Source organism: Buteo buteo, chromosome Z (genome assembly GCF_964188355.1).
Source record: "Buteo buteo chromosome Z, bButBut1.hap1.1, whole genome shotgun sequence".
NCBI classification, from domain to species: Eukaryota; Metazoa; Chordata; class Aves; order Accipitriformes; family Accipitridae; genus Buteo; species Buteo buteo.
In genome coordinates this window covers 30,422,335-30,450,148 of record NC_134204.1, presented here as the reverse complement: position 1 = coordinate 30,450,148, position 27,814 = coordinate 30,422,335, and the positions used below count along the sequence as shown (strand labels likewise).

General features: G+C 38.4%; 1 protein-coding gene across 1 annotated transcript; it reads left to right on the top strand.

Annotated features, from left to right (window-relative positions):
* The first annotated feature begins 331 nt into the window (after nucleotides 1-331).
* Nucleotides 332-27,814, top strand: PUM3 (pumilio RNA binding family member 3). Its single transcript, XM_075021497.1, has 18 exons — nucleotides 332-409; nucleotides 808-914; nucleotides 2,798-2,980; nucleotides 4,783-4,918; nucleotides 5,678-5,753; nucleotides 6,559-6,652; nucleotides 6,871-6,937; nucleotides 7,494-7,668; nucleotides 9,425-9,528; nucleotides 10,059-10,137; nucleotides 11,864-11,962; nucleotides 13,099-13,152; nucleotides 14,746-14,826; nucleotides 18,738-18,880; nucleotides 19,569-19,791; nucleotides 20,885-20,972; nucleotides 22,935-23,025; nucleotides 27,561-27,814. Exons 2-18 carry the CDS (start codon nucleotides 818-820, stop codon nucleotides 27,688-27,690), a joined length of 1,920 nt encoding a protein of 639 aa, XP_074877598.1. The 5' UTR covers nucleotides 332-409; nucleotides 808-817; the 3' UTR covers nucleotides 27,691-27,814.

The window sequence follows — 27,814 nt, the reverse complement described above, 5'->3', positions numbered from 1 at the left end:
GCGGCAGGCCCGCTGGCCGAGCCGCAGGGCCGGCGGAGGGGCGGGCAGGAGGCAAAGACAGGAGGGTGGGGAGGGGGGACGCAGCCTTTCCTTACAGCGGCCCGCCCTTTTCACGGCTCCGGCGTGAGCCGGCACAAACGGGAACTGCTACGGAGGATCCCCAGGGGGACGGAGGCGACTTCGGCTCGCCTCGGCGCGGCGCGGCAGCCGCCGCCAAGAGCGGGCGAGAGGAGGCGGAGGGGGGGGAAACGCGTGACGCCCACCGCCTCCCGCGCGGCGCTTTACGGTACCTTGCTTCGGCACTGTCGCGCGGCAGCGGCCAGGCGGGCCAATGGGGAGCCGCGCCCGCCGGAAGGGGCCGCAAAGCGCGGGCGGGACGGCACGTGTGAGGAGAGCAGCGGGGCCGACGGTGCGCGGAGGGGGGCGCGGGCGCGGCGGCGGGCGGGTCCCCCCGGAGCACCCCTGCCCCGCGGTCCCCCCGGAGCACCCCTACCCCCCGGCCCCCCCGCGCCCGGCTGCGTTCTCCCGGGCCTGGTCTCTGGCGATCGCTGGAGAGCCGGGCGGGGCCGGGGCGGCGGGCGGCCAGTCCCAGTGAATCGCCGTTTTGCCTATCGGAGTCTCCGCGCAGACTGGGCGGCGGGCGACCTCTTCTGGTCCCGCACCGCCCGCCTAGGGACGGGCGACCACCGCGGGGAAGGGTTTAGCTCCGTGTTAACCGGTGTCGAGGGAAGCGGAGGCTTTCTGTTCCTGGCGTGGTTAGCAAGGGAGCCACGGCGTTCCCGTAACGCTGTCTTACTCCGTTTGCAGTGTTGGCGGAATGGAAACCAAGGGTAAAAAGAACTTCGTGAGGAAGAGTGGAAAAGCGCCTCGTGGAAAAGTGCCACACGGGAAGAGGAAATTTAAAAAAGATAATGGTAAGAAGGCAAAGGCTGCCTAATGGGAGACCTGGCTGAGCGATTATTGTTGTGCGCAGGCATGCTTGAACTTCATTTTTTATCGTGGTGCACTTACCTCATGAAGTGACTAGCTTGGTAGATGAATGAAGAGAAATGGATGTTGTCTACCTGGAGTTCAGTAAGGCTTTTGACAGTGTCTCCCGTAAGATCCTTGCAGAGGTCCTGATGAATTTTGGGCTGGATAAGCAGACGGCGATGTAGATTGAAAACTGGCTGAATGGCTGGGCTCAGAGGGTGGTGATCAATGGCACAAAGTATAGTTGGAGGCTGGTGTTAGTAGTGTGCCCCAGGAGTCACTAGTGGGTCCAGTCCTGTTCAATGGCTTCACTGATGATTTGGATGATGGGGCAGAGTGTACCACCAGCAAGTTTACCAATGACATGGAACTGGAAGGAGTAGCTGATGCACCAGAGGTTGTACTACCCTCCAGAGGGGCCTCAGAGGGCTGGAGAAATGGGCTGATGGGAACCTCATGAAGCTCACTCAACAAGGGGCAAAGGGCAAAGTCCTACACCTGGGGGGAACAACCCCATGCACTAGTACATGTTGGGGGGTAAGGACCTTTGCAGAAAAGGCCCTGGGGCTCCTGGTGATCACAGATTTGAACGTGAGGCAGCAATGTGCCCTTGTGACAAAGGCAGCTAAGTGGGTCCTGGGCTGCATTAGGAGGAGCGCTGCCAACAGGTTGAGGGAGGTGATCCTTGCCCTGTCCTTGGCACTGGTGAGGCTACACCTGGAATGCTGTGTCCAGTTCTGGGTTCCCCAGTACAAGAGAGACATGGACATACTGGAGAGAGCCCAACAAAGGGCCACAAACATGGTGAAGGGTCTGGAGCATTTCTTCTGTGAGAAAAGGCTGAGAGAGACGGGACTGTTCAGCCTGGAGAAGGGGGATCTTGTCAATGTATACAAATACCTGGAGGGGAGATGCAAAGACAGAGCCAGGCTAGTTTCAGTGGCGCCCAGGGACAGGACCAAAGGCAGTGGGCACAAACTGAAACACAGGAGGTTCCCTTGTGAACATCAGGAAAGACTTCTTTACTGTGAGGATGACCAAGCACTGGCACACATTGCCCAGGCAGATGGTGGAGTCTCCCACCTTGGAGACAGTCAAAACCTGCTCAAACATGGTCTTGGGCAACCAGCTTTGGGTGGCTCTGCATGGGCAGGAGGGTTGGATCAGAAGACCTCCAGAGGTCCCTTCCGGCCTGAGTCATTCTATGATTCTATCTTGCAGTCAAAACTATTGACACATAACCTGGAAAAAGTAAAGCTGAAATTCTTTAAATAGATTGCATTGCAAGTCCTTCAGCTCTATTTGATTGACCTAAAATACTCTTTTAGTTAAAAATATGAAGTTGATAACTTTTTGATTCTAGGCTTTGCTTTCTCACATTAACAAAAAGTTTATTTGAGAGTTGAAGGTAGGGTGTGTGAAGTGCTGTGGGTTATGATTGAGAAGATGCCTTTCAGTGTTTGCTGTCTTCTGCTTAAAACAGATGATGTCAAAACAGCTTTGACCGTAAATTATGAAGAGATGATTTGGGGATTGATGACTTTGATATTAGGGGCAGCGAAATTTTTAATTTAGACTAATCCTTTTTATGCCTGGGCCATTTTACTGCTGCCCAGAAAATAATGCCTGGGCAAAACTTCCCTAGGGAAAACTGGGACACCCAGGGACTGCAGTGAGAACAGTGTCTTTGAGAAGCATGTAAGAATTATTGTTATATATATAATTGTTATTACAAAGTAGTTTAACTCTTGTTACAGTAATTTGTTATTTTGAAGCAACTTTAGCTCTAGGATAACATTTTAATTTCTGTTTTCCTGGTTAATAGATTCGGGTCCACCAAAGAAACTTCTTAACAAAGGAGATGAGGAGGGAAAGCCTAAACCAATTTCCAATAAATTTGTGAAAGGACAGTTAAGACCTGGAAGAGCTAGTGTCAAACAATTCAAGAATAAACAGCAATCAGAAAAGCTTGCAAAGAAGAGGAAGCTTCAGGATGGTGAAGAAGGAGGTGAGCAGATTTTTAAGCTTGGATATCAATGGAAACTAGGTTTTGGGAAACATGTTGTTCATCTAGGTCTTCCTCTTCGCCCCTGCCTTGTTATCACCTGTCCAAATTGGCTGAATGACTCCCAAGTTTACTTCACATTTAATCTTTGCTGTGGAAAAATTTACTTCACCTGACTAAGCTTGAGGCCAAAGTCATGAAAATCAACAGTTTCGGATTTTCTTGGAAGTCAAAAGTAAAGATGCAGTAGCAAATTTAAATAATTGGTATGCCATCATAAAGCTATAATTATTTTAATGTCAGTGTTAAGTGGCTAGCTTGAAACTGGCTGTTTTCACACAAATTTAGAAACTACAGAGTTTTTTATAGACTGTTTTAGAAACCTAATCTTCTGTTCTAAAAGTACTGGCTATAAAATTTGGAACACAAAAATTCATTAAACAAAGTTGATTATCCTTTATATTATTTTTTCTGTGGTCCAAACTATCTAGTCACTTTTTTTTTTTAAAGACATCGGTATTATCACTGCTTTTTACATTGTATGTCTTATTTTTGTGTTTATACAGAGAGGTTAAATAAATGGTTTTATAACTGTTTAAATGGATTTCTTTTTTAACTTTGTTTCTGGTACATGAGAACTTCATGTTGTTCCTTCCTCTGCTGTGAAGCAAATCTCCACTGGGACAGTTAAACAGCACTGTAAGATGAGAAGTGGAATCTTATGTGAGGGATTCTGAAGTTCTGCAGAAAAATACTAGCTGTTTGAAGGACAGTAGAAGGTGTTGAGTATTTTCTTGTTGCTGTCACATGTTTGCAGAATGACTTCACATGGAATATGCGCTAGAAGTCTGAAAATGTAATAGCAACAGAATGTTCATACCCAAACACAACCACAAACAAATCTTTAAATGTTGTCCATAAGAATAACTGAAAGTTGCTGTGTATTACACAGTGGCGGTGCTCTCAAAGCAAAGTGTTACTGGTTTTGCTTGTTACTATTACTTTAGGAGAGTGATAGAAAATATCAATAATATGCTTTGTAAAAGGAGAGCATGGTTTTTTGGATGGGTAAGACAGTTAAGTGCATGCGGTGCTTTAAGCTCTAAAAATTTAAAGCTGGGTCTTTAATGTTCCATATAGATGTAATAGTAGGCATGACTTGCTTCTGTGAAACCATATAATATAAGATGATGGTTTTTGTCAAGGTATGAATAAAACTGAAATCAAATACTTGAAGTTTTTCCATAACTCATTCACGTCACTTTCTATAAAGTTACCTTAACTGAGTTTGTTGTGTGGCAGTGTACAGCTGTTGTATAGTAAAATCCCATGCTTAAGGAATTTGACTGAGTAAAAAGATTAAGCATGTAAAAAGGCTTTAATATTTTTCCTTTCTCTGAGATTTCAGATCTTTGAGTTAGAGCTCTTCTTTTAAGAGAGGGAAAAGGTATGTATGAGTACAGGATGAACTAAAAAGGGAGAATTACCTCAGGCAGTCATAGGCTGTTAGCTAGGTGCATCCTGAGTCAATTTTCAAGCTATTAAGAGGTTTACGATGCATCCTTTGACAGAGCTTTGTGGAAAAATTGGGTTTGCTTTGTTCTTCCAGTATTCTAGAAGTGGATTACTAGCCTAGCATACTTACTAAGTATTTATGCTTTCATGTTGGCTAGCTGGGTAACTGCAGGCAAAGCTCCTGAATAGTTAGCAGTTCAAGTCACAGAGCAGCAAGACTTTATACTGCTAAAGGATTCCATTGCTCCTCTTTTATTGACTGTAGAAAATGTATTTATTTTTGTCTTCAGGGTCAGATTCGAAGAAGCCGAAATGGAATGACTTAAAAAAGAAAAGGAAGGAGTTAAAGCAAACCAGACAACTTAATGATAAAAGTAATTATGACATAATTGTAAAATCAAAGCAAATATGGGAAAGTGTGAGAAGGTAATAACGACTTTTTTTTTCTTTCATTCAGTGGGCTTTTAATCATAAGTTGCAAGAAGACTCTCTTTCTCCTCTTGTAATTATATGAAGCTATATTTCCACAGTGAAATTCCATGGGTGAATGATAACATCACATGCAATTCTGTAGATGGTTCAAGCAAACTGTGGTGACCCATGGTGCTAGAAATGTCTGGATTGAGCTTACTTGTACTTTAGGCTAAAATTTGTGAGTAAATGCTTAAGGAGTTGTCTTAGTTTTTGAATCCTGAAGCACAGACCATGTACTGATTCAGCCTGATCTTGCACTGGGATCACTTCATGAGTTTTTTGTGGAGTTTTGTATACTTTCTATGGGCAGGTGTAATTCTAGAACTAGGGCCCCAAATCAGATGGAGGAGTTAATTTTACTTGCTCTAAGTGTCCATGCCTAGCAGTTTTGGCTGTAAGATTCTTACAGATCTTTGGATCTGTAAGCAACTCTGGCTGCAGATTTGAGTATGTTCTTTTTAATAATATTGTTACTCAGAATAGAATTAATTTTCAAGTGTTGAAGCCTGGTTTGGTTTCTAGGAGCTGAAACCGCTTAACTACATCTGTCTACAGGTTTAATGAATGACAGTGTAAAGATGGATTAGCAGAAGCTAACTTAATTTTATTTTGTACTGTCTTGCTTCTTAATTTATAGATGTAAGTGAAACATGCTACAAAAAACCTGCTTCCTCAATTAAGATTGTTTTGCTTTTTTTTTTTTGCTTGTAGGAAGAAGTGCGATAAGGAGAAGCGAGAAAAACTAATGAATGAACTACAGAAGCTTCTTCATGGAAAAATTAAAAGCGTAAGAAAAAATAATGCTGTAGTGCACAAATTTACAAAAGCTTCTTTAAAGAATGGTGAAATATAAATGAACTTTTTATAAGATAGTACTAACGTGTTCTTCCAAAAGCTACTGAGAATTTTTTTAAACTGTGAGTAAAAAGAACAAAAACAGGGTTGAAAGGCTGCATTTGGCACCTGGATTTCAGGACAGTAGTCTTGGGATGCTTTGTTTATCAGCTGGCTATTATAAGGCTGTCTGTTTTGCCAAAGAGCTTTAGTCCAGTAAAATTCTGTGTTAATTGAAGTTCAAAACCAGCCACTCAGTGTTTTGATTAGTTACAATTGTTGGTTTGTGGCTTTCTTTAAGAGAAGTTAATGTCCTGATACTTAACTATACCAAATAGTTTTTCTGCTTAATTCTTGAAACATATAACTTGGCCGTGAAATAAATGTTGGTTTTTAAAATGATTCTTAGTGTTCCATGCTGAAGTGGAACTGTATCGTCACACTCACTCTGAAATTACAAAGAACATGAGAGAAAACAAGATACAATTTCATGGTTTTCCTTCAGTATTAAAACCTGGATGCGTGTTCTTAATTGTCAGCAACTGCAAGTGTTGTCTATGTTTTGTTTGACAGAGTACTTATAAAGCAGTAGAAAAACCTTAAAACTTAATTTGTTATAAACAGGTAACTACTTTTATAATTGGCATTATATGCTACATGTGGCATAAAATTATATCAGAGAGGAAGTGCATTAAAACAAGTTCGATGCATAATGCCATTTGAATGGCCTAGGATAATGAAATATATCTGTCCTGTAGCTGGCGTTTGCACATGATTCAACACGAGTGATCCAGTGCTTTATTCAGTATGGTAATGAGAAGCAAAGGCAAGAGACATTTGAAGAATTGAAAGGTACTTTATTCCCATTTACCTTTTACCTTTATGCTTCTGTACTGTTAGGATGCATTAGAACAAGCCGTATTATTTTCTCTTGAATGTTTTTAACTTTCTGCTGAACTGATGCATCATTCCTAGTGAGCTCTTAAAACTTACTTAAATAATGGCATCTTGTTTTGTAGAGTTAATGTAGTGAAAAATCAAACCAGCTGAATGTTTTTTGCTTCTTCTAGGTAGCCTAGTAGAGTTGAGCAAGTCGAAATATTCCAGAAATATTGTGAAGAAGTTTCTTATGTATGGGTGAGTATGAAGTGAATTTGCTTAGCTGTGTTGCATTGTGAATGCTGCCCTTAATCTATTGTGCATAAATAAAGAAATATGTCTCTGGAAAAAAAAAGTCTCTGGAAAATCTTTATAATAGTGACAAGACAGGAGGGTGTCTAGTATTGCTAACAGCAGTTTTCCTTTTGCAAAAAATAAAGCTAAAGCTGTACACATTGAGGAAAACATATGCCAAAAAAGCTCAAATACATGCTTGAAGTTGGTCTTTGCCTTATGCAAAAAACTGGCTTGTAAAAATTTTCTTTGCTTAGTGTTTCAGGAAGGCATCCTTTATTCTGTAGAATTTATCCAGTGGCTTCTTTTCTTTGCCTCAAAATGCCTTATGATTTCTCCAGATTCCTGGCTTTCTCACCGTATTTTCATAAATACCATAAAGCTGATCCAGATACATATATTTCCTGGTTTCTATGGTAAAACTTATCACCTAAATGTGCTTCCAAAAAACCCCACTATTGATAGGTCAGCTTATCCCTAAAGTTTTAACTCTTGCTAACTGTCTTTCCCTGTGAAACAGGACAAAACCACAAGTTGCAGAAATAATAAAAAGTTTTAAAGGCCATGTGAAAAAAATGCTCCGTCATGCCGAAGCATCTGCTGTAGTGGAATATGCATATAATGACAAAGCCATTCTGGAGCAGAGAAATATGCTGACAGAAGAACTATATGGGAACACTTTCCAGGTCTACAAGGTGACGTTTCAGTACTTTTCTAGTCTAAGGTGTTTTCGCATCTAAAGTATTGTGTTAGTAATACCTTACCTATCTTAGCTACTATTTCTTTGAATTAAATTTGTTTCTGTCAGCTGTCCAAATGTAGTCTAGTTTAGCATATTTAAATGTTATGATTACTTGTGTATTTATGTTCTAGGTGGTTGTGTTTTTTCAGTTTGAACTATGTAAGAAGTATTATGTTCATGTATGAGCTTGCTTTTCTCCATCAAAGACAGTCTAATGTGTAGTTGCAGTTATCACAGTGTCGTAGTGCCTAGCCTGAAGTAGTCATCCTTGCTGAGATAAGATTTCGGCTTAATTCCCCATTAGTGCTGTAGGTAGCTTTTGTGTCAGAACTGCCTTATGTCTCGTGAGACCTGAGTGTGGGCAGAATGTGCCTGTATCTATATACAGTATGCCATTTAGGCTAAATTTTTGGTTTTGTTTTCTTTTGCCATGGAGACTATAGGACTTGAGTCCAAACTCTCTTGAAACTATTTAGATGTAGATCCTCACCAGGCAGTGGGAACCTTTTTAAAAAGTACAACCTCCTTTCTTTTGACTTCTGTTTTTTCTTCTTTCCTGCTGACTTGGAAAGTTGGTTTCCATTAGGGGCACAAATAGTTTTATTTGCTACAAAGTACAAAATTGTTTTATGCAATTATTAACTACATTAGACTGACTTTGGAACCCCGGTGTACAACACAGCACACTTACCCAAGATTTCTGTTAAAATTGTATAAGAAATTAACAGCTCATTTCTGAACCATATTGCTATTCTTTCTTTATAGGTTATTACAAGTTTTAGTAAAGCATTTTGCAGCACTGTAATAGAAAGGTGTGTTTGCTGTGTTCATGGGCTGTAATTTGTACAGGGAGTAAAACAGCCTTGGAAATCAAGTGCAGTGTTAGCTTCCATCATTCTACCATTCTTGGCATGAGTGTTTCAAGTAGTCTTGCATTGGGGTGCAAACCTGGGACTCAACAGTATGTGGCTTTATAAGAAATTACTATGTAGTCCTTAATGAGACATGGAATTCCTTGGAGTTTTGAAATATGTAGTTCACTTTTCCCCCTCCTGCCTCCAACTCTCCACCCTCCTCTTCCCCTCCCAGCAGGGACTGTTAGAAATACATTTCTTCTAATTTTCTGTCTAGTCAGACTGTTCTCCTAACAACAGATTCTTTTACAAGAGTTACCAGTGTAATTGCTCAGATGAGATACCAGGAAGTACTTCTGTGTTTAAGGTATATGGTATATATTCCTCCTCTCTGCTGTTCTTGAGCTGGAATTTCCTGGGCTTTGGTTAACTTCTCAGTTCATTGAGTTGTTGCTGTGTTGCCCTCTGACACACGCATACTGTCATGCAGGATTTCTGCTTAGCTCAGGAGTCCCTTAACACGCTGTCAATTTTGTGTCTTTTACCTTGTACTTGACAGTCTCATGAAGAGCTGACCATAACTGGCAAAAAATAGTTCAGACCATAGATGTAGCTTTTGTTTGCTAATGCTGAATATTCAATTTGTAGAAACTTAAGTATACAGCTTCTAACACACTCCAAGTAGATAAGCTTTTTATTTTTAAAATTGTAAAATCTGTTAGTTTTGCAGAAAATTCATTTTGTTTCTGATATTGTTGATGAATTTTGACTGGAAAGGCACTAAAGATTATGATTTTCTATGAACTCTGAAGCTTACTGGGAACAATTAAACCTCTGATTGTGCATTCATTTCAGACACCAGTTGTCCCAACACTGGATAAAGTGTTAGAAGCCCAGCCTGAAAAGAGGGAGGCCATCTTGGATGAAATGAAACAGATCCTTACACCAATGGCACAAAAGTAAGGACAAAAATTGATATAAGGTGTGACAAGCTAGCGTGAACTGGTTTGTTTCTGACATACAAAGAGACAGTGATATTGATACTCTTTTAAGCTTATATGACAGTGATATTGATAATCTTTTAAGTTTTAACATTGCTGTGTTGTATAGTGAGCGTCTATGGTTTTTGTTGAAAGTGTCATAACGCATATCTTATCTTAATTTTGAACTCCACTTCTATAAACTAAAGTGTCCCCTGCCCCAGTCAAACAATTGGTAGAAATCCCACAGTGTAGTGTATATAATACATTATTGGATAAGCTTCTCCAGTGGTCTTTAGGAGAAGATATTTTGCTAGGTTTTAGAATTTGTAAGTTTTGGTAGAATCTTCTGCATATTGTAAATACCAAACATCTAATCCAGAATGTCTGTGTGTTTTCTGCACACCACACTGCCTAACTTTTAAAATACAAATGACATATTGGTAGCTTATGTTAAAAGTCATTACTTGTGGGGGACTTTTTGCATATTTTTCTCTTCCCAAATACAGAGAGGCTGTGATAAAGCACTCACTGGTACATAAAGTATTTTTGGACTTTTTCACTTATGCTCTTCCGAAACAAAGATGCGTAAGTATGTTTTGTTTGGTTTTTGTCTTCTTTTGCCTTTCAGTGGAAAGTTTTTAATCTTGTCGTGAAAGTGTTTTAAGATAACTAGACAAAAATACACATCTTACATTTGAAGAGTTTTACACATCTGGTGATTCCAGATAGATTGGAGAGTAGTGTTGTATGGAGATTCACAGTCACAGTGAACTTTGACACTAAAGCAATAGTGTTTGTGACATTTGAATTAAAAAAGAAAAAAAATATCTAATGGATTGACTTTGATGTTTTCTCTCTCCATGCTAAATGGTCCTTCTCAATAGCTGGGGAATAATTAAAGCCAGGGACATTGCTTCCATTAGTTTAGCTTTCCAGTGTGTAGTTTCGTAACCACTTCTAGCCATTGTCCAAAAAGCTCTTGACCGAAATACAATCAGATTGGCCCCTTCTGTCAGCAGCTAAAACTTTTGTCTTTTGCCTCCTCCTTAGCAAGCATATGGCTTGTATCACTATGTCTGCATTAAATTCCAGTTTAAGCTTACACTGGCCATTCTTGCAAAAACTAGGCCTACATCCATCTGTGTGATGTCACATTGTATAAGCTGGTATCCTGCTTGCCGTCATCTGTCTTCAAGCAGTGTCCCTCAGCCTCACCCAGGTTCTGCAGTTCAGCACCATCTCATTCCAGGCCAGGTGGACCCTTTTAGACTTGCTGTCTCTTACCTAATTCTGCTGAACGGGACTCCTGAACTGTTCTGTGTTACTGTAAACAAACCCAAAGCTAAGGGTAGTGAGGTGGACTATTTGTGGCCTATTTCAAGTCCAGATCTTACCTAATGAAACATTCCCGTGCATGGTTTCATGTAATGCTTTGTCAGGGAATGCTTCTGGACTCACAGTCTTGTGTCAATCAGGGGAGTAAGGGTGTATCTCTTCCTCCTTGCTTGGCTTTTTGTGCAGACATGGTAGCATATGGATATTCTCTTTTGAGTTTGGAAACCCCTTTTGTAGATCTGTTTCTGCCTGTGCGTACAGCTAGTGACACCAATCATGTTGTGAATGAGCAGTTTCTAAATAAATGGTAAAATGCTTGGAACCTTTGACTAGGATAGAAAGGGAGATAGGTGGGAGCTTCATGTCCAAGAAATCGATCAGATAATAACAGAAGTAGTATCTATTAACCTGGGAGGTTTTTTTTCAGTTTGGTTTAGTTTTTCTTTTTTGGCTGATGGTGTTGTCAGATGACTTCAGAACCTCATTCCTTTGATATGAAGACTAACTTTGGCCGAGTCTTATCTTATCTGATTTATAACATCACCTGGTGCTTAAATGACCTGTTAGTTCTTCTTGCTTTCTGGCTAATACTTTGTATGTATAAACAAATTACATCACCTTCAAAGATTTTCTTCCTAAATGAATGTTTGTCTTTGTCTCCTCTAATTTCTGGCTGAGTTCTGAGCACCCTTCCTTGAATTTTCTGTAGTAGGACAACTGACAAGCTTCAATACAGTTCTGGTTTCATAGGATGAGTATGATAAACAGTGTAGTTTTGAAGGGAGAAAGCTTATGTCATTTACAGTGTTTTGGACTCCTTGTGAGGCTGTTTTCCATAGGTCTAGGCAATGAGAGTGGTTCTGTAGAGCCAGTGATGCTCTCTATAGTGTTGTGGGCAGACAAAAAATCCTTTCATGGCCTCACCAACCGACCTTGAGATTTCTCAGACCTTTTCTTTCACCTTTTTCTTCCCCAGGAAATGATAGAAGCTATCAGAGAGGCTGTCATCTACCTGGCACACACTCATGATGGAGCCCGAGTAGCGATGCACTGCTTATGGCATGGTACTCCCAAGGTATTGTTTGGCTTCTGTCTACCCAGTCCTTTTTGACAGTAGTCTAGTCTGAGACTGTGAATATGATTGCTCATGTGGGTACTTCTGCCAGCACACATTTTGATGCAGTTAAGTATTTGAGAGCAAGGTTAAAAAGTGGCCCAGCTTTAGCTGTTGGCAAATGTAAGCAGTAGTTTTTTGTGAATCAAATGCTTTCATTAGAACTTTTATAGTGGAAGCATCTCCTTTTATTTTTAGCAGTGTTCTTGGAGATGACACATAAAACTTTTCCATTTTAAGATTATTGGCTATTCATTCATCCCAGAGATTTCTTAATGCAGGTGAAACTGGCAGTAGAGAGAGGACAGTAAAAACTTCATAATGTGGAACGATGTTTGGGTTTGGAATGCCAAGACTTAGAAAATGGTATAGGTACTGTGTTTTAGTTCCTTCTGCTGATACAGTATGCTGAAATACTTTAGGTGTAATGTATGTCATCATCTCTTGGAAATACTGTAATGCCGCCTATCTTTTTCTGTATAAAAAAAAAAAGACAACTTATGAAAATAGTCTGCTTGTTAAAAAGCGCAGAAAAAAATATGAAGTTGCTAGGATCTAGGGGTCGTAATGGGCTTAAAGAAGTCTGAGCAGTGATTGCAAGAGCCAAAAGGAAACTTTCTGCCGAAAAAATCTTGCTAGGAAAGGGGTTTCGCAACAGGCTAGAGTCCCTGCTATTTTAAAGCTTCAGGTACTGTTGAGTAAGTTTCTTTCCAAATGAAAGGTCGAAGTGCATTCTTCTTCTGTAAGTAATGAACAAGATATGGGTGAACATATGTGGTTGTTTGGGCGTTTTTTTGTTGTTGTTTTGGGTTTTTTTTTTTCCTCCAAGTTGCCCTTTGTGGCATCTCCCGTTGGTGGGCTGGACTTGTAAACATATCACAGAACCTCCCTGGGACTGATTCTTTCACAGTTCAGGTTTAACTCTTCACACTGTTTCTAGGTGTTGACTAATAGTACAAATGCGAGACTTTGGTAAATAGCCTTTGCTTTAGTAAGCAAATTGAAGGTTATCTTTTTGAAGGTGAAAATAACAATTTAGTTGCTCAGAGTCACTGCCATTATAGGCCTATTCAAGTTTCTTGTTTCTTTTTGGATAGGACAGAAAAGTCATTGTGAAAACTATGAAGACATATATTGAAAAAATAGCAACGGTGAGTGTTCATTAACCATTTATTTAGTCCCTGAAACACAAGTGATTTGAGAGAGGCTAATTTGAATGTCCTTTGGTAGTGGAAACAACTATGAGGTCTTAGTAAAACTAGGTTTAAAACAGTGGTGATTTATCAGATAATATGAAATATATTTAACTTTATGGCATATTTAGAGACATACCAAGAAGCTTCATTGTGGGCACTATATGTAGTACAATCCTTTAAAGTAGCTGAGTTAATTGTAAGTCCTAAATTTTTTTTCTACAATTTTTTTTTTTAGTCCAACTTTATATTGCATCTTCATATGGCTCATTGGTTAGTTCTCCTTGGTTGGGAGTAAAATGACATGTATACAAAAGAGGAACAAAAGTTAAGATGTGTTGGGGATGTCATTGGAAAGGCCATTTGAATGTCCATATTTCCTATAAGAAGCTCAATAATTTTTTTAAGTCAGAAAGCTTCAAAATGAATTAATGCTGAAGTGGCATACAATGGAAGAAGTCTGTATTTAATTTTTTTCTGAGTAATGTGTTTGAAGACTGCAGCACCAATAGAATAACAGTTGCAACCAGATTTCATAGAGCTAGGCAAAACTGCAACTGTGAAGAAAAGTTTTTTTTAAACTTTTTCCCTTCCTGGTTGCTCTGTTGTTCTGTTTACTAATATTTGACATTGGCTCAATCAATGGTCTCCAAATTTTTTTGATCACGCAACCCTAAGCATGCATCTCTAATATATGTATATTTATGTATAAATTATGTACATGTACTACTGTATTAGTATATGTTATAAAACATACACAGAAAGAGAAATTTGAAAAGGATGAGATAAAGATAACCAGTGGTTATTTTTACATACTAATGGTAGAAAAAAATATTTTCTTCCTGCACCAAAATGGCTTGGCTTGTGCATCCCACTGTGGAGGCCACTGGTCTAAGTAATGTTTCTCTCCGTAATTTTCTAGTACCAGAATAAATGAGTTGTTATATTTTATAAAATATGTATTACCTAGAAATATGAGACAGTGGGCAAATAGTCGCTAAAACAACACTGGAGCACTGAAGGTCTGGCTTCACTTTGATGTAGAGTCTCACTAACATACAAGTGCATTGGGTTGTGCCCTTTTGAGTATGCTAGATACTTGCTCTCCAACAGTGCGGTAGAGACCGTATGGCTCACTGCAGAGACATGATCTCCAGAAATACGGTATGTGATTTATCTCAGTTTTAAGCAAATCCACCACAGAGGTAAATTCTCTATGTAATGTTCCTGCAAGGCAAATCTTATGATTTCAAATTATGATTATACAATAGGATTAGGTTAATAGCTTGGATGCAGTAAAGCAGTATATCCACTTATAATGGCAGATCAGCTTAATCTACCTTTGTTTTAACAACATGCTTCTCTTAACAAGCCTTGCTTTCAGAGAGAGCTTATATGTTGGGCTTCTCTCATTCTATGACAGTAGACAGAATTTGCTTGTGGTTCATGTTGTGTCTTGTTTGAGACAGAGTCTTAGAAATACTGATTCTAAGTCAATTAGTATATTCATAGAACTTGACTGCATGTGGTTCTGATATCTCATCTTTGCAGGGTGAATTTTCTCATCTGGTCTTGCTGGCAGCATTTGATTGCATCGATGACACTAAACTCGTGAAACAGTTAATTATATCAGTAAGTAATTGAATTTTTCCTAAAAAAGCATACTAAATAGTGTCACAAGTGTGTTTGTCAGTGTATAGGAGGATAAGAGTAGGAATCCCATCTGTTTTTTTCAAAGCGTTTAATTCCTTTCCACCTTTCTGTTTCATTATGTTTGTGTATTGTATTTTTTTTTTCATAGAAGATCTCAGCACTTTCATATGTTCTGCTTGGTTATTTATTTGCATTGGTTTTTAAGCTAGATTCAATGCTTGCTGACAATGACCCTTTTTGTACATGTTCCTTCTGGTTAATGGATGTCTGGAATCTCTTTGAAGTCAGTGTCTTTGTTACAGAAGTTTGAGCTCTGCTGGTGTTTCAAGAGATTACATTGGTGGAAAACTTCAGAATGAGGATGTCACCTTATCCATTTTGCAGGCAAACCAAGAATATCTGTGCCTAGAATGTCCTTATTGTGCAAACTTACTGTAAAAAAGGTTGTTTAGCACATTTAGCTTTTTTCTTTTACAGAAGTAGCATCACGGAAAGTGATACTTCGAGATAAACTGTAGTAAACTTTCAGGAACATGGCAACAGGCCTGGATATAGTATACCATGATTTCAAACAAGAAAAAGTACTTTGAGATTTTTTGTTGGATGCTGAAACCATTAACTCACATTAATTCTCAAAACTTGACATTTTTACTTAATGTGTTGATAATTGAATGACAACTAACATTCTGGATAAAATCCATGTAATATTTTTATCTTGCTTCCAAAATGGATACAGGTTTGTATCTGAAACATGAGAGCACTCTAGCTGCTTTGCTTCACCTACGTGGAATTGCAGAATGAACAGGAAGGGTAGTATGATCTAGTCTGCATCTGCTTCCTTTCGGAATGCTCCATTTCCCCACCTTCCTTCCAAAAATTATTTAATAGGGTTTCATAAAGTGTTTAGACTTAAGATTATGTTTACATGCAAATTTTATCACTTCAAAGATGTTTTAATCTGTATATTACCATAAAGTTATGTTTTCACACTGATAAAAGAGACTTCATAGTGCACAATTAATTTTCATGCAAGCAAAATAATTAATGTTGATGTATAAGTTGTGACGTGCTTATAGTACTACTCATGCTATAGCTTTAGGACTGAGGGGTTGAGAGGTGGTGGCAAGGAGGTAAAGATGAGGCAAATTCTTTGGATGTGGAGGATGCATGTGAGGAGAATGTGGTTATGATGAGGCTTGCTTTAAAAAATTTGAGCAGCTCTTCCATTGAGCAACTTCGTATAGGAGAGGTATTGAGGTTTTGTACCCTAGCATGGAGATTTGGCCTGAAGTCTGTGCCTCTCTAATGGGTGTGGAGAGATGACAGCATCCCAGTGTGGAGATGGCTTTTGTTTCTGGGGTATATCAGCTGTAATCACAGCTGGGTTTTGTTTTCAGAGTCCAGTTTGCAATGTAACAACTTCTGGGCAAGTTCCAAGCAAATTAGCTGTGACAGATCAGAGCTGTTGTGGTACAAGATCATTGAGGCGTTCCTGTTACAAGCACTCTGCTTCCTGGAGGGTTTATTAGTTCAGATACTTTGTTTGGCTTTAGCTGAGCTTCCAAGGTGTCATTTAATTCCTGAATCATCTGCAGTCTTGGACCATCTGAGATCAAAGATAATGGAGTGTTTAGTGTTTGGTCATCCTACCACATTAATCTGGACAGAAGACTAAAGGAGAATAAAGAGGAGTGGCCTTCACACATACAAAATTGGCCCGTCTGGGTTTATATGTGGTCAGGAACAGGGAAAGGATGTCAGGGAAAAGGGAAAAAAAAAAAAATCACATAAGATCAAAACCAGCTCTTCCAATAGTGAATTAAATCTAGTAGTAGAGGATGAGGTGGAAGCATCTAGAAATCAAGCATTGAAGCATACTCCGTAGAAGAATCCAACCCTTAAAATTATCTTAAGGAGCAGATAAATTTCTAAAACACCTTATACTGCTTATCATTCTGTCCATACTAAAATTTAGCTTAAGGAATGCAAGGAAAATAATAAAGATTTTGGGGGGAGAAAAAGCAGTGTTTGGACAAATCTTTTTTGTAGTATTATAAAACTGATCACTTATGTGGATTGGCAGAATGGCTAGGAATTTGCAGGTAAGGGAGGGTTTTAAGCTCTTTAAATCCTTTGAGGAAGTCTTTCCTTCTCACATTCTCTCAGCTCCATGGAGTCTTAAGCCAGGACCAAAGAATACGTGTCGTGCTTTAAACCTTTGTATGTGATTGGAACTGTACATTGTGAGCTTGGCATGTGTCAGGGTTCAAGCAGATTTTAGCGGAAATCCCTCTTTTTCATGAGGACTCCAAGCAGGCAGTGCTAGGGAGACATTGCCAACAAGAGACAGCATGCCTGTGTTGTTTAGAGTTTCTCCCAGTACTTTCTCACAGTTCTGGCACTGAAAGGGTCCAAATTCTCTAATTTATCAGAATAATGGAATCAGTGGGGGATGTATACTTATGGAGAATTTAATGAAGAAATGTATATTATCATTTATGCAAAATGGCTGTGTTATACGTTGATTTCGAAGTGCAGATGATATTTGTGTTTGTACTAAACTAAGTATTTGCTGTACCTGTTTTAAGTTTTGAAATATTTCAGCACTTTTGTCATCCATTTAATTGAACTTCACATACATCTCAATCTGCATGTACTGGCTGAGAAGACAGAACATGGTTTTGGTTTGGAATTCTTTTCCTCAGAAAAGATTTTTTTTTTTTTTTTTTCCCCATGCCTGGAGTGTGAAGGTTACCATAATAGGTTTTTATTCGTAGTTACAATGCTGCATCAAGCTGATGTTCATCTCAGTTTACTAAAACTCATTTTGCCTAGGTTTAAGCAGTATTTTTGAAATAAGAATGTTGTCTTACCATTTCCTGCCAGCTTCCACCTATCTTTCTGTTTCTCTTCCCCTCAAAGACAACCAACCAGGCGCCATATTAATAAAGGGTGACATTGGTTTAAATTGTTCTATTTATCTTTTTCTAGGTGTTGCTGGAAGGATTTTCATTGGGGGGAAAGGGAGTTTTAATATCTATGGCCTACAAAATATGCTGAAAGTATCCCAGAGCTCTGTACAGCCCTCCTTTGCTTTGATAATCACAAATTGTATATGTATATTAAAAGTTGCCAGGAGTGGATTATCATAATGGTCAAGAGTATCTGGATTCAGGATTCTCCAGTGCTGCTTGGAACTTGGATAAAATGCGTGTTGCTGTATGAAAGTGCCTTTGTTGAGAAGCTTGACAAAATTTTGAGTACTAACAGATGGGCTAATATAGATGCTTCCATCTGAATATAACAGCATGTTTCTATAAGGAAGAAAACTCCCTGCATATTAATGCATTTCTTCCTCAGCTGTGTTAGTGCACAAGTGTATGAGGTGTATCAGTTTAAGATGGACTTTTCCTTCCCGTGGACTGAAATTACTGTCTAGGTACTTATGTACACTGTCTTGAAAGTCAGTGTAGTATCAGTGTTTGCTCTTAGGTGATATGGTAGGTGATCCTTTTTATATCTGGTCTGCTGAGGTTGTGACTTTTACTGAGGTTATACTTGTGCAGCATGTGACATACCAGAATATGTGTTGTTCTTTATACTTGCATGTATCAGTGAAAACAAATCCTGTCCTTCTGTAGTATTTTCTAATCGGTGATATTGACGCATTTGATGTACACATTTTAAACCTTAATTTTTTTCTTTATTTCTCTCACTTCTCCAAACTTTCATTCTGATTAGAGGTTTTTATTTCATTTCACAAGCAGATACAAATCTTATTCAGGGTATGTAGTTTTCTTAAGCTTTGCATTTGAAGTTTATCAGTAATTACTGACAGCTAAAAACTATTATTTCATTAATGTTTTGTTACTCTTTGTTTACTTCTACAGGAAATAAATGCTTCTTTGCCCAATATAATAAAAAACAAATATGGAAAGAAGGTCTTGTTGTACTTGCTGAGTCCTAGAGACCCTGCACATTTTGTTCCAGAAATCATCATGCTTCTGCAACAGGGAGATGGAAATGCCTATAGGTAACTTTTATATGAAGGTTAAGTTGTTTTCCCTAGAGTCCAGAAGAGTTCACACAACTTTCTGTCATGATCGATTTAATTTCAGCTTTTCTTCATAACATATCTAAGTAATGTAAATATATAAAAATGATACAGAAGTATTATTAGATATGTTAATCTGTAGTCCTTATTTTTTTGCATTTTTGGCTTAAAGTTCACATATGATGGTTGGTGACCAGCAATGTATTGGTGATCAGCAATTTACCCCCTTTGTAAAGGGCAAAAATTGTGATGTGTTCTTTGTTTAAACTCATATATCAAATTTGGCGTAGCAGAAGATTTTTCGTATGCGTTATTGGTGGTTTGAGTTGCATAAAAATATATCTCAAAATCTAGCAATAAAAATGGAAATTGTTAATCTGAATTCAGTCTCTGGTATTGACGTCGATGCTTAACAGTTTTTGAAGAAGGAGCAATTTTAGGTTATTAGTGAGCTGTTTAAGAAATACATCTCAGTAGTTGAGATAACAGATTGAATAGAAAATCAACAGAGGTTAAATTATTGTGAAACAGAGGGAAGAAAAATGCTTTATTTTGATCTTCCAGTAATTTATAGCAGTCTGAAATAGCGTATATGTTCTGAATTTCTTGTTGCTTGATGGGCATACAAAGCAAGTCTTCTACAGCAATGTGCTGTCTCTTTCATCAGTAAGAAGAATACTGAACTCCGCCGTCGTGAACTCCTGGAAGCTATTTCCTCACCTTTGCTAGAATATTTGCAAGAACACACCCAAGAAGTAGTGATAGACAAATCTACCTTTGTCTTGGTTGCTGACATCTTAAGAACAGCTCTCCGTGACATCCAGCCTGCACTAGATGCAATTGCGAATTTAGCAGCAGAAGAGCTGGTTCCAGGTGGCCATGATGGGCAGGTAATGTAACAGAGAACAAGGTACTGAAATCTTTGCAAATGCACAGAGCATTAGCTTATTTGGTTCTACTAAAATGAAGTCTGCTCACTTTTTCCTTTACGTAAGATGTTAACACTGCCCTGATAGCACTCATACATTAGACGTGATCTCTGTTTGCTGACATTTTCCTTTCATAGTTTATTATTATTGCATCTGGAGTGATGAAGGCTTCAGCCAGCATTTCATCTGAGTAGTAGAGCAAAGTACTTCATGATCTTGAATTTTCAGAACTGCTTTAAACACTTAGTAGGAAAGTAGCTGACAATCATGTTGCACAGTCTCTCTTTTAATGTTATTGCTATGCAGTCAAGCAGTTAGTAAATTTTGATAGTTCATTTGACTGTTTACACTGAGAATGATAGGGTCTCTTAGCTTTCAGGTATGCATATCTCCATGCAATGAAAGATCTTAGATAATAGCTGTTTGTCTTTACAGTATGACCTTCCCCTCAAAGTGTGCCCCTCCCCTGTTTTCTTGAGTTAAGCCCAGTCAGATACTGTCTGTAGACTGGAAAACAAAAAATGCTGTGTACACTATATTTAAGATAGATGCCCTCCAGATTTTCGTAGATATTCTGAATTTGCTCTGTCTTTCCCCTTCTTTAAGATGCACGTTTTGTAGAATTTCATATGAACTACTCAAGTTTTCTGTGATTTTCTGTAAACCATACTGTAGTGAATTTTCAAGTCTGTGAAAATGTGGAAAGTCTGGAAGTTCTTATAGAGGCAGCTAGACCAAGAGATTCTGCTCAGTAAGCATGAAGTCCTTAAAGGGATGGATGAAACATTGCTTGATATGGTTTATATATCTGAAAGTCAGATTTTACAGGGAAGGTGGTAAAAAATAAACTGGTCAATTTAAATAAGTATTCCGATACTTGCATCAAACTTGTTGATATTTGCATAGGTGATGACTAAATGTGTCAGTGTGATGTGGTGTCCGAGGGCAGAGTGGATAAAGCAAGCAGGAATACTTATGGACAGACGTAACTGTATTTTGAAACATTATCATTAAATACTTTGGGGTTGTTTTGGTTTGTTTTTTCCCCTTAAAGCTTCACATTGCAGAGCATCCAGCAGGCCATCTAGTTTTGAAATGGTTAATAGAGCAAGATGAAAAAATGAGAGAGAATGGAAAAGAAGGTATGTTGGAAATCCAGCTTTATTTGATCAAATTATAACCAGAGTCAACAGTTATTTGACGTAAAATAAGATTGCTGCATTTATTTCTTTGAATATACTAATGTATGGAAAATTTAACATATAACATGTTTATAACATTAACATATTTAATATATTAACATATAATTTAACATATGTAATAACAAGATGATTGCTTCTATGTTTTTGCTGTTGTGAGTTGTTACATGAACAGAATGCTAGCGATACAGTTGCTTTTTCTGCAAGCAAGTACTGGTCTGGTTTTTTTTTCTTATGGGTATACTGTGTATTTGGGACAGGGTTCATTTCTGTGCTTAAAATGTCTTGATAAGTTTGCTAAATTGCACAGCAATTTAAGGGACAATAATAGAAAAAGTAAAGTCTTTCTAACAGGAAGACTTGTTTCATTAGTGCTTCTGACCCAAACTGTAATCTTTACTGTGTTCATTAGTGTTGCTGGGTTAATGCTTTATCACTGTTATTACAATAATTCATGCACAAAAATAGGACGTCTTTGCTATTTTATATCCCAGAAGGCAGAGATTGGGCACAGATGTTCTCATCTTAATTTAGCTTTTAAACTTATTTTATTACATAACTGTAAAATCTCATGTGAAAGCTGTAACCTAATAGAGATGACTTTCTCATACAAAAACCTCAAAAAATGAAAGGAAGTGGGCATGGCATAGGATAATCTGGAGGGAACGTCTCTGTGTCTAGGGGGCTTTTTTCTTTGTAGAATTATCAGACCTTGTTAAATTTTTGTTGTTGTTTTCTTCTTACTACGTTCAGGTATCCACTGTTTCCTTTAAAAGTAAGAGTTAGTTGGGCTTTATTAAATGTTTCTGAAAGGAGACTGCTTTGCTACTCCTTGAGTGGATGATTAAAAATGTGCAATGGGAAGTTTTATGTGAGTGTCTTTCAGCGAGTATCCTGAGATGATAGTTTTCTGGATTTATTTCTGCTAACATTGTACAGTCCCCATTTTAAGCACAAGCTCTCCCCTTTGATTTCTTTATTTTCCTCCAAAGAATGCACCATTAATAATTGTTGCTCTGAGTTTATGGAATTGGCATTAAAAAACAACCAAATTGTTACCACTTACAAGTTGAATAAAAACTGACCTGTACTTGAGATGGAATTTTGATCTGAAATGACATGAAAAATAGTTTTCAGTGTTTGTTCGGAGGTTGTAGTTTGTTGCAGTTGGGTGAGGTTTTGTGGGTTGCTTACTGAAGTTTGCTCAGTGTACAAGTTGTAAGAGCAGTTTTCCTGAAGCTCAGTTCTTCAAATTCAGCTGGGGACTTGCGGTCAGCCTAGGTTCTTTCTTTTGTATTTGCCATTAGTGTAACAAATCTGCAAGTCAACTTAGGCTTTCAAACCTACTGAGGAAAAAGAGCCCTATAGCATCAGTACAGCTGAAAGGAGCAAGGTTCCTAGTGGTTTTCATGTATCAATAAAGGATTAGCTCTGAAGTTTTAAGTAATTTCATCTGTGCAAATTCTGTCACTTCAGTTGTAGAGTTGGGTGCTTAAAAACAGCATTTTTCAGCAGAGGTATTGTATGTATTAGTATACTGCATATAATTCTCTTGTGTTGGTGTCATCAAGTTCTCTATTTGGAGTGGATGCTTTCTTTAAGACATGAATAGCCTTTGACACCCTTTTAAAAAAGAAGTGGCAAATTTGCCTTCTTTGTACTAGTAAACTGTGGCACAGTGCTGCTGTTGTCTAATTTCAGGCGATACTTGGAAGTAGTCAAACATCTATCAAGGTATTCATTGCATTGAATAGTCAGTTAATTTGAGAGCGCAAAACTTCGTGAATATATGGTGGCTAGAAACTATTGGATTAAATCACAAGTGCAGAGAACTTTTAACAGGCTTCTTTATATAAAGATACTGTCTGATTTTTCTTCTCCCTACTGCTTTCCCACATTTTACAGTTTGCTTTGGAAGAACATTGGTGGAACGTGTTGGTATTGAGAATATGAAGACCTGGGCAGAAGTAAATCGAGGTGCCATTATTCTTTGTTGGTATGTAAGGCACATGGCTTTTTCTGATGAGGTTCCAGTGTTAATTTCTTGAACAGTAAGAGAACGTCTTTTTCTGCCAGCAAAATGCCATTTTTTGCTCAATGTGTACTGTCTTTCATGCCACAGGTAAGTCTGCAACAGAACAGGATACTGGAAAAATTCAAACCAGAGTTTGCATAGGTTGTTTCTTGAGCTCAGGCTATTGTAGTACTAGGAAGTAGGTCAATGTTGGAAAATCATAGAATCATAGAATCATTTAGGTTGGAAAAGATTTTAAAGATAGATTAAAATTAAAATTTTAAGATAGATTTAAATTCAGATTAAAAATAAAATTTATTTTTAAAATTGTGCCTACCATGTCTTGTTTTACAAGCACAAAATTCTCGAAAGAGCAGTCCTAAAATAATTAAGTCTGAAATACCTGTGACTGGCGGCAGCATACAAGAATCCAGATTTTGTGTGTGTGTGTGTGTGTGTGTGACCTACTGCTTTGTGTTGATGCCTTAATTATGGAGCCTAAGTATGTCTCATACTGAAGTAGAAAAGTGTTTGGAATAGACCATACAAAAGAATAGACCATGCAAAGGCTTATGATGAGCTAGCTGGCTCACAACTTCGAAGCAGTGAACTGTGCAACTAGTGAGATCAAAAAAGACCCCACAGGAGTTGGACTAACAACATTTTGTTTTATCAAATGCCAACAGCTGTGTTAATCATCGCTGGTTCACTTTGTAACTACCTGTCAGTGTCAGGTCATAGAAACCCAAGGTTTTGTCCTAGCCCGAAGTGTGTGGTCTGTGTTCTGGAACTGCTGGGTCAGCGTTGCACTGCTGGCTCCTCATAAAGACTTGCACTGAGCCAAAATCAGCAAACAATTCAAACAGACAACATGATTTTGAGAAACAAGAACTTCTTCTCTCTTTTTTCCACCCCACTTCTCCCTCTCCTAAAGTTACTTTAGACTCCCTGTAGTTTGCTTTCCATCTCTGCTCTTTATGATTTTAGAGTGAGGCTACTTTGATGTTCATGGTGTTTTGCAAGGTGAATCAAAAGGTGTTTTAACTAACAGGACTTCTATGAGTTAATGTGAGTTTAATTCTAACTTTGTTTAGTCATTCTCATTCAGAGCACTAGTGAAAAGAATTGGTTGTAGAAGAGTAGTTGCAATCCAGATACATAACGAGTTTACACAACATCATAACAGTCATATAGATCTGGTTGAGATTGTTCAGCTGCTAAAATGGTAACACTTCTTTGCCTCTCGTAACAGGCCTTTAGAATTCAATAAATGCACTTAATGCCTTTAAGTTATCTGATTGCGCGCACAGATGTTTAGTAGAGATTTGTTATAAAGGATTGTTCGCTGATGGTGTATTAATGCTTCGACTTTTTTCACCTAACTCAAGGCTGAGGAGATTCATTTAACATGTGGTGTTGCTGGTTTATGTACTAAGCTATTTTGATTGTCCAAATAAAGTCGCGAAGTTAATTAGTGGAATATTTTCCATGTATAACTTTTTAATAACTGTTTGGCTATCACTGTGACAACAGTCTCTTAATAAATTTTGAAGACTTGCAGAAAAAACAGGAAACTACTAATTGCTTATTAGCAAAAACTAGCACAGGAGTGGAATATTTTATGGAAAAGACTGTGAGGAATGTCGATCTTTCCCTTTCTCTGCTATTACTCATGGCACTACAGGTTGGGACTTCAACAAGTGTGCTTTGTTACCAAGCAGGGGAGCTTATCTCCCAGATTGGCAGTTGAACATTTTTCACCAATACTGAAACTCACATAACAGGAAAGAGAGATAAAAAGTGTTGGGGAGGAGTGTTTGTTTGTTTGCTGAAATTTTTTTTTTTAGGGTTTTTTAAAAAATTTTAATTAAATCTGAATCCTTTGTAGTTTGAACTTCTCTTGATGACTCTTTAGGCATGATGCCCTTTTGTTTAGGCAGCTGAGAACATACAAACATAACTATCTGCTTTTGTTCCTTTTCATGTGACACCTGCTTACCTCGTTAACACACAGTAATTAATCTCATCTTTGTTTAACTGCATGCATTGAAGTCGAGACATTACCTATATCATACAGCAATGATAAATTTAATTTAGCCTGGTATAGATAATAACTGCAAATTTTTTTTACTAAAAACAATTTTGGATTTTTAAAAAACCTTATTTTAAAAAAAAATGTTCAGATACTACTTTTGTCATAAAGAAGCTCAGATCCCTCAGACGGAGGTGATTTTCAGATGCTGCCAGTTCTCCCTGAAGCTATGATTGATTTTTGTGGTGGTGGTGGCTTTCAGAAGCCATCTATCACTTACATGCAGATCTGAAACTCAGAATTACCCAGTCAGTCCATTTGAAGATCTTGGACTTTCTAGTCTTTTAAGCTTATTCACCAGTTACAAGCAGTTCATTGTGAGTGCTTGATGGCTTAGTTACCTGGTATCCTCTGGACCCTCTCCTTTCATTGCCCTACTTGCTTTTAATTTTATTTTTATAAAAAAATCTGGGGGCTGTTTCTGACCTAGTACAAGCATGAAGAGTCCTATGGTAACGAGAGTGCTCTTTGCAGACATTACAATCCATCTTAGTGTAAGTGTTGTAAGTACTTGAATGTAATGGTTGCTGGTCTACTTAGATTTCTATATCTGACCCTCTCCTCAGTATTTTTTAATTTGTGAATAATGTGTTACATCAGGGTAGAAAATGGATAAAAATGTACTTCACCAGATGACTTATTGATTTCCATATGTCATTTCTGTAACCTGTAGAAGTTACATTTTATATCCACAAAATACATAGGTGCCTGCTTACTGGATCTTAGAAGAACTTCCATAATAATACAAAAAAAAAAATCCCAAACGTATGTTGGTCTTTTGGCTGTATTACCAGACCTGTAGATGTTCTGTATTAAAAATACAGTGTCTTGAAATATCTGTGGATACCAAGAGTTTGAAGGAAGCTTCACATGTATAGCTGTTGGCAGATGAAATTAATTTTTAGAAATACATAAAATGCAGAGTGGCTTGCTACTTTGTATGCTCTTTGTCCCTGGTGGTGAACCATGTGAATTTCTCCATGTTAAGTATGGATGTGTTCAGCACATCCTTTGTCAGTACTCTTGACTTTCTTGCTGTTACCAGCGGTACATGGTTCACAGAAAAGGTAAGAAGTATCACGCTCACCTGTGCTGAATTCAGTTTTAAAGAAGGCTTCATGATTAAATAGTACTGTCGTAGCTGAAAGTGTAACAGAAGTTGCTGCTAGAAGTTGTTAGTTATAGTCATAGAAATATATCTAGGAATAAGGTTGCTGAAAATGGTGGTGTTGTCAGGTGGGCATTCCATGCTTTACTGCCTATAGTGTTGCCATCCTGCACAGGATTTAGACACCTAAGGAGACAAAATTTAAATCTCACCTTAAGCGTCATTAATTCCTTTTATGTCTTACTCAGTTCAGCTTGCCATGCCCAATCCTTGTTAAAAAGTAGGCAAGAAATAAGCTTTTAGGTAGCTGCAAATTTCAGAGCTGTTTAGAAGAATCCTAGGGATTATAAAGACTTGTAATATCATGCAGCCTGCTTGGTAGCAAATTAGGTGTGCCATTACCTCTACTGATTTTGTATTCTAATCCAAGAACCTTTCACTGTTACCTGAAGGAAGGGGAGGAGGAGAATCACTGCCTAGGTTGATCTGGATAGCACAGAAGCTTTTTCTTTTCTAATAGTATTTTACAACTTACAATGAATTTCCTTGTTTCTGAGGAAGAAAAGTTATCTGGGAAATCTGGTTTGTTTTCCAAAAGTAGTGTCTAAAGAACAGAAAGTGCTTGATGTGTATTAGATGTACTTCACTGTATCCAGTTTTAGGACCTCCATTACAAGAAAGTTATCAACAACTGGAGTGAGTTTAATGGAGGGTGACCAACATAGTTGTGGGCTGGATCCCTTGGCCTGGGGGGAGAGGCTCTGGGACCAGGGCTGGTTCAGCTGGGAGAAGGGACAGCTTTGGGGGCACCCAGCAGCATCCTTAGCACCAACAGGAGGGGATGGAGGCGAGCTGGGGCATTCACAGCAGTGCATGGGTGGCTGGAGGGCAAGAGGTAGCAGCACAAGCTGAAGCACAGGAGGCTGAGGCTGGAGATAAGGACAGTCCTTTTCCCCATAAGGACAGCACAGCAGCAGGGCTGGGGCCTAGGGAGGTTGGGCTGTCTCCTGCATTGGGGGATTTCAAGCCTGGACTGGATGAAGCCCTGAGTAGCCTGGTCTGACCCAATATTTGAACCTGCTTTGAGTAGAGATCTGCAGTTCCTTCAAGTCTGATTTGTTCTGTGTTGGTTGCGTTGTCACTTGGTGTTCCATGCTTTCTGGAAAGTTTTACATCTTTTTCTAATAGCAGGTAACAGAATTTGCCCTGAACTATGTTATTCCTAAATAGTTATTGTTTCCTTACATGGGCAGCTTCTTTTTCTATGACCTACATGATGACCTTTGACATCCTTGGTTTTTTTCCTGTTTTTTATAGCCTTCTCCGGAGCGCTGATCAAAAAGTGGCAAATACAGTCAAAAAAGGACTGAAAAATCTTGTCCCAAAGTTGAAGCTGAATAAAAGTGTAAAAGGAATAGAAGCATTACTGGAGAAATTGACTTCCTAGTGTAAATGAAGCTAAAAAGACAATTTACATCAATGCAAGCAACTTGAGAGTTAGTAAGATTTTGCACCATGGTTGTTTCAAGCAGCAGTGTATGCACTTCTAAATTAAATAATTTCTAAAACAA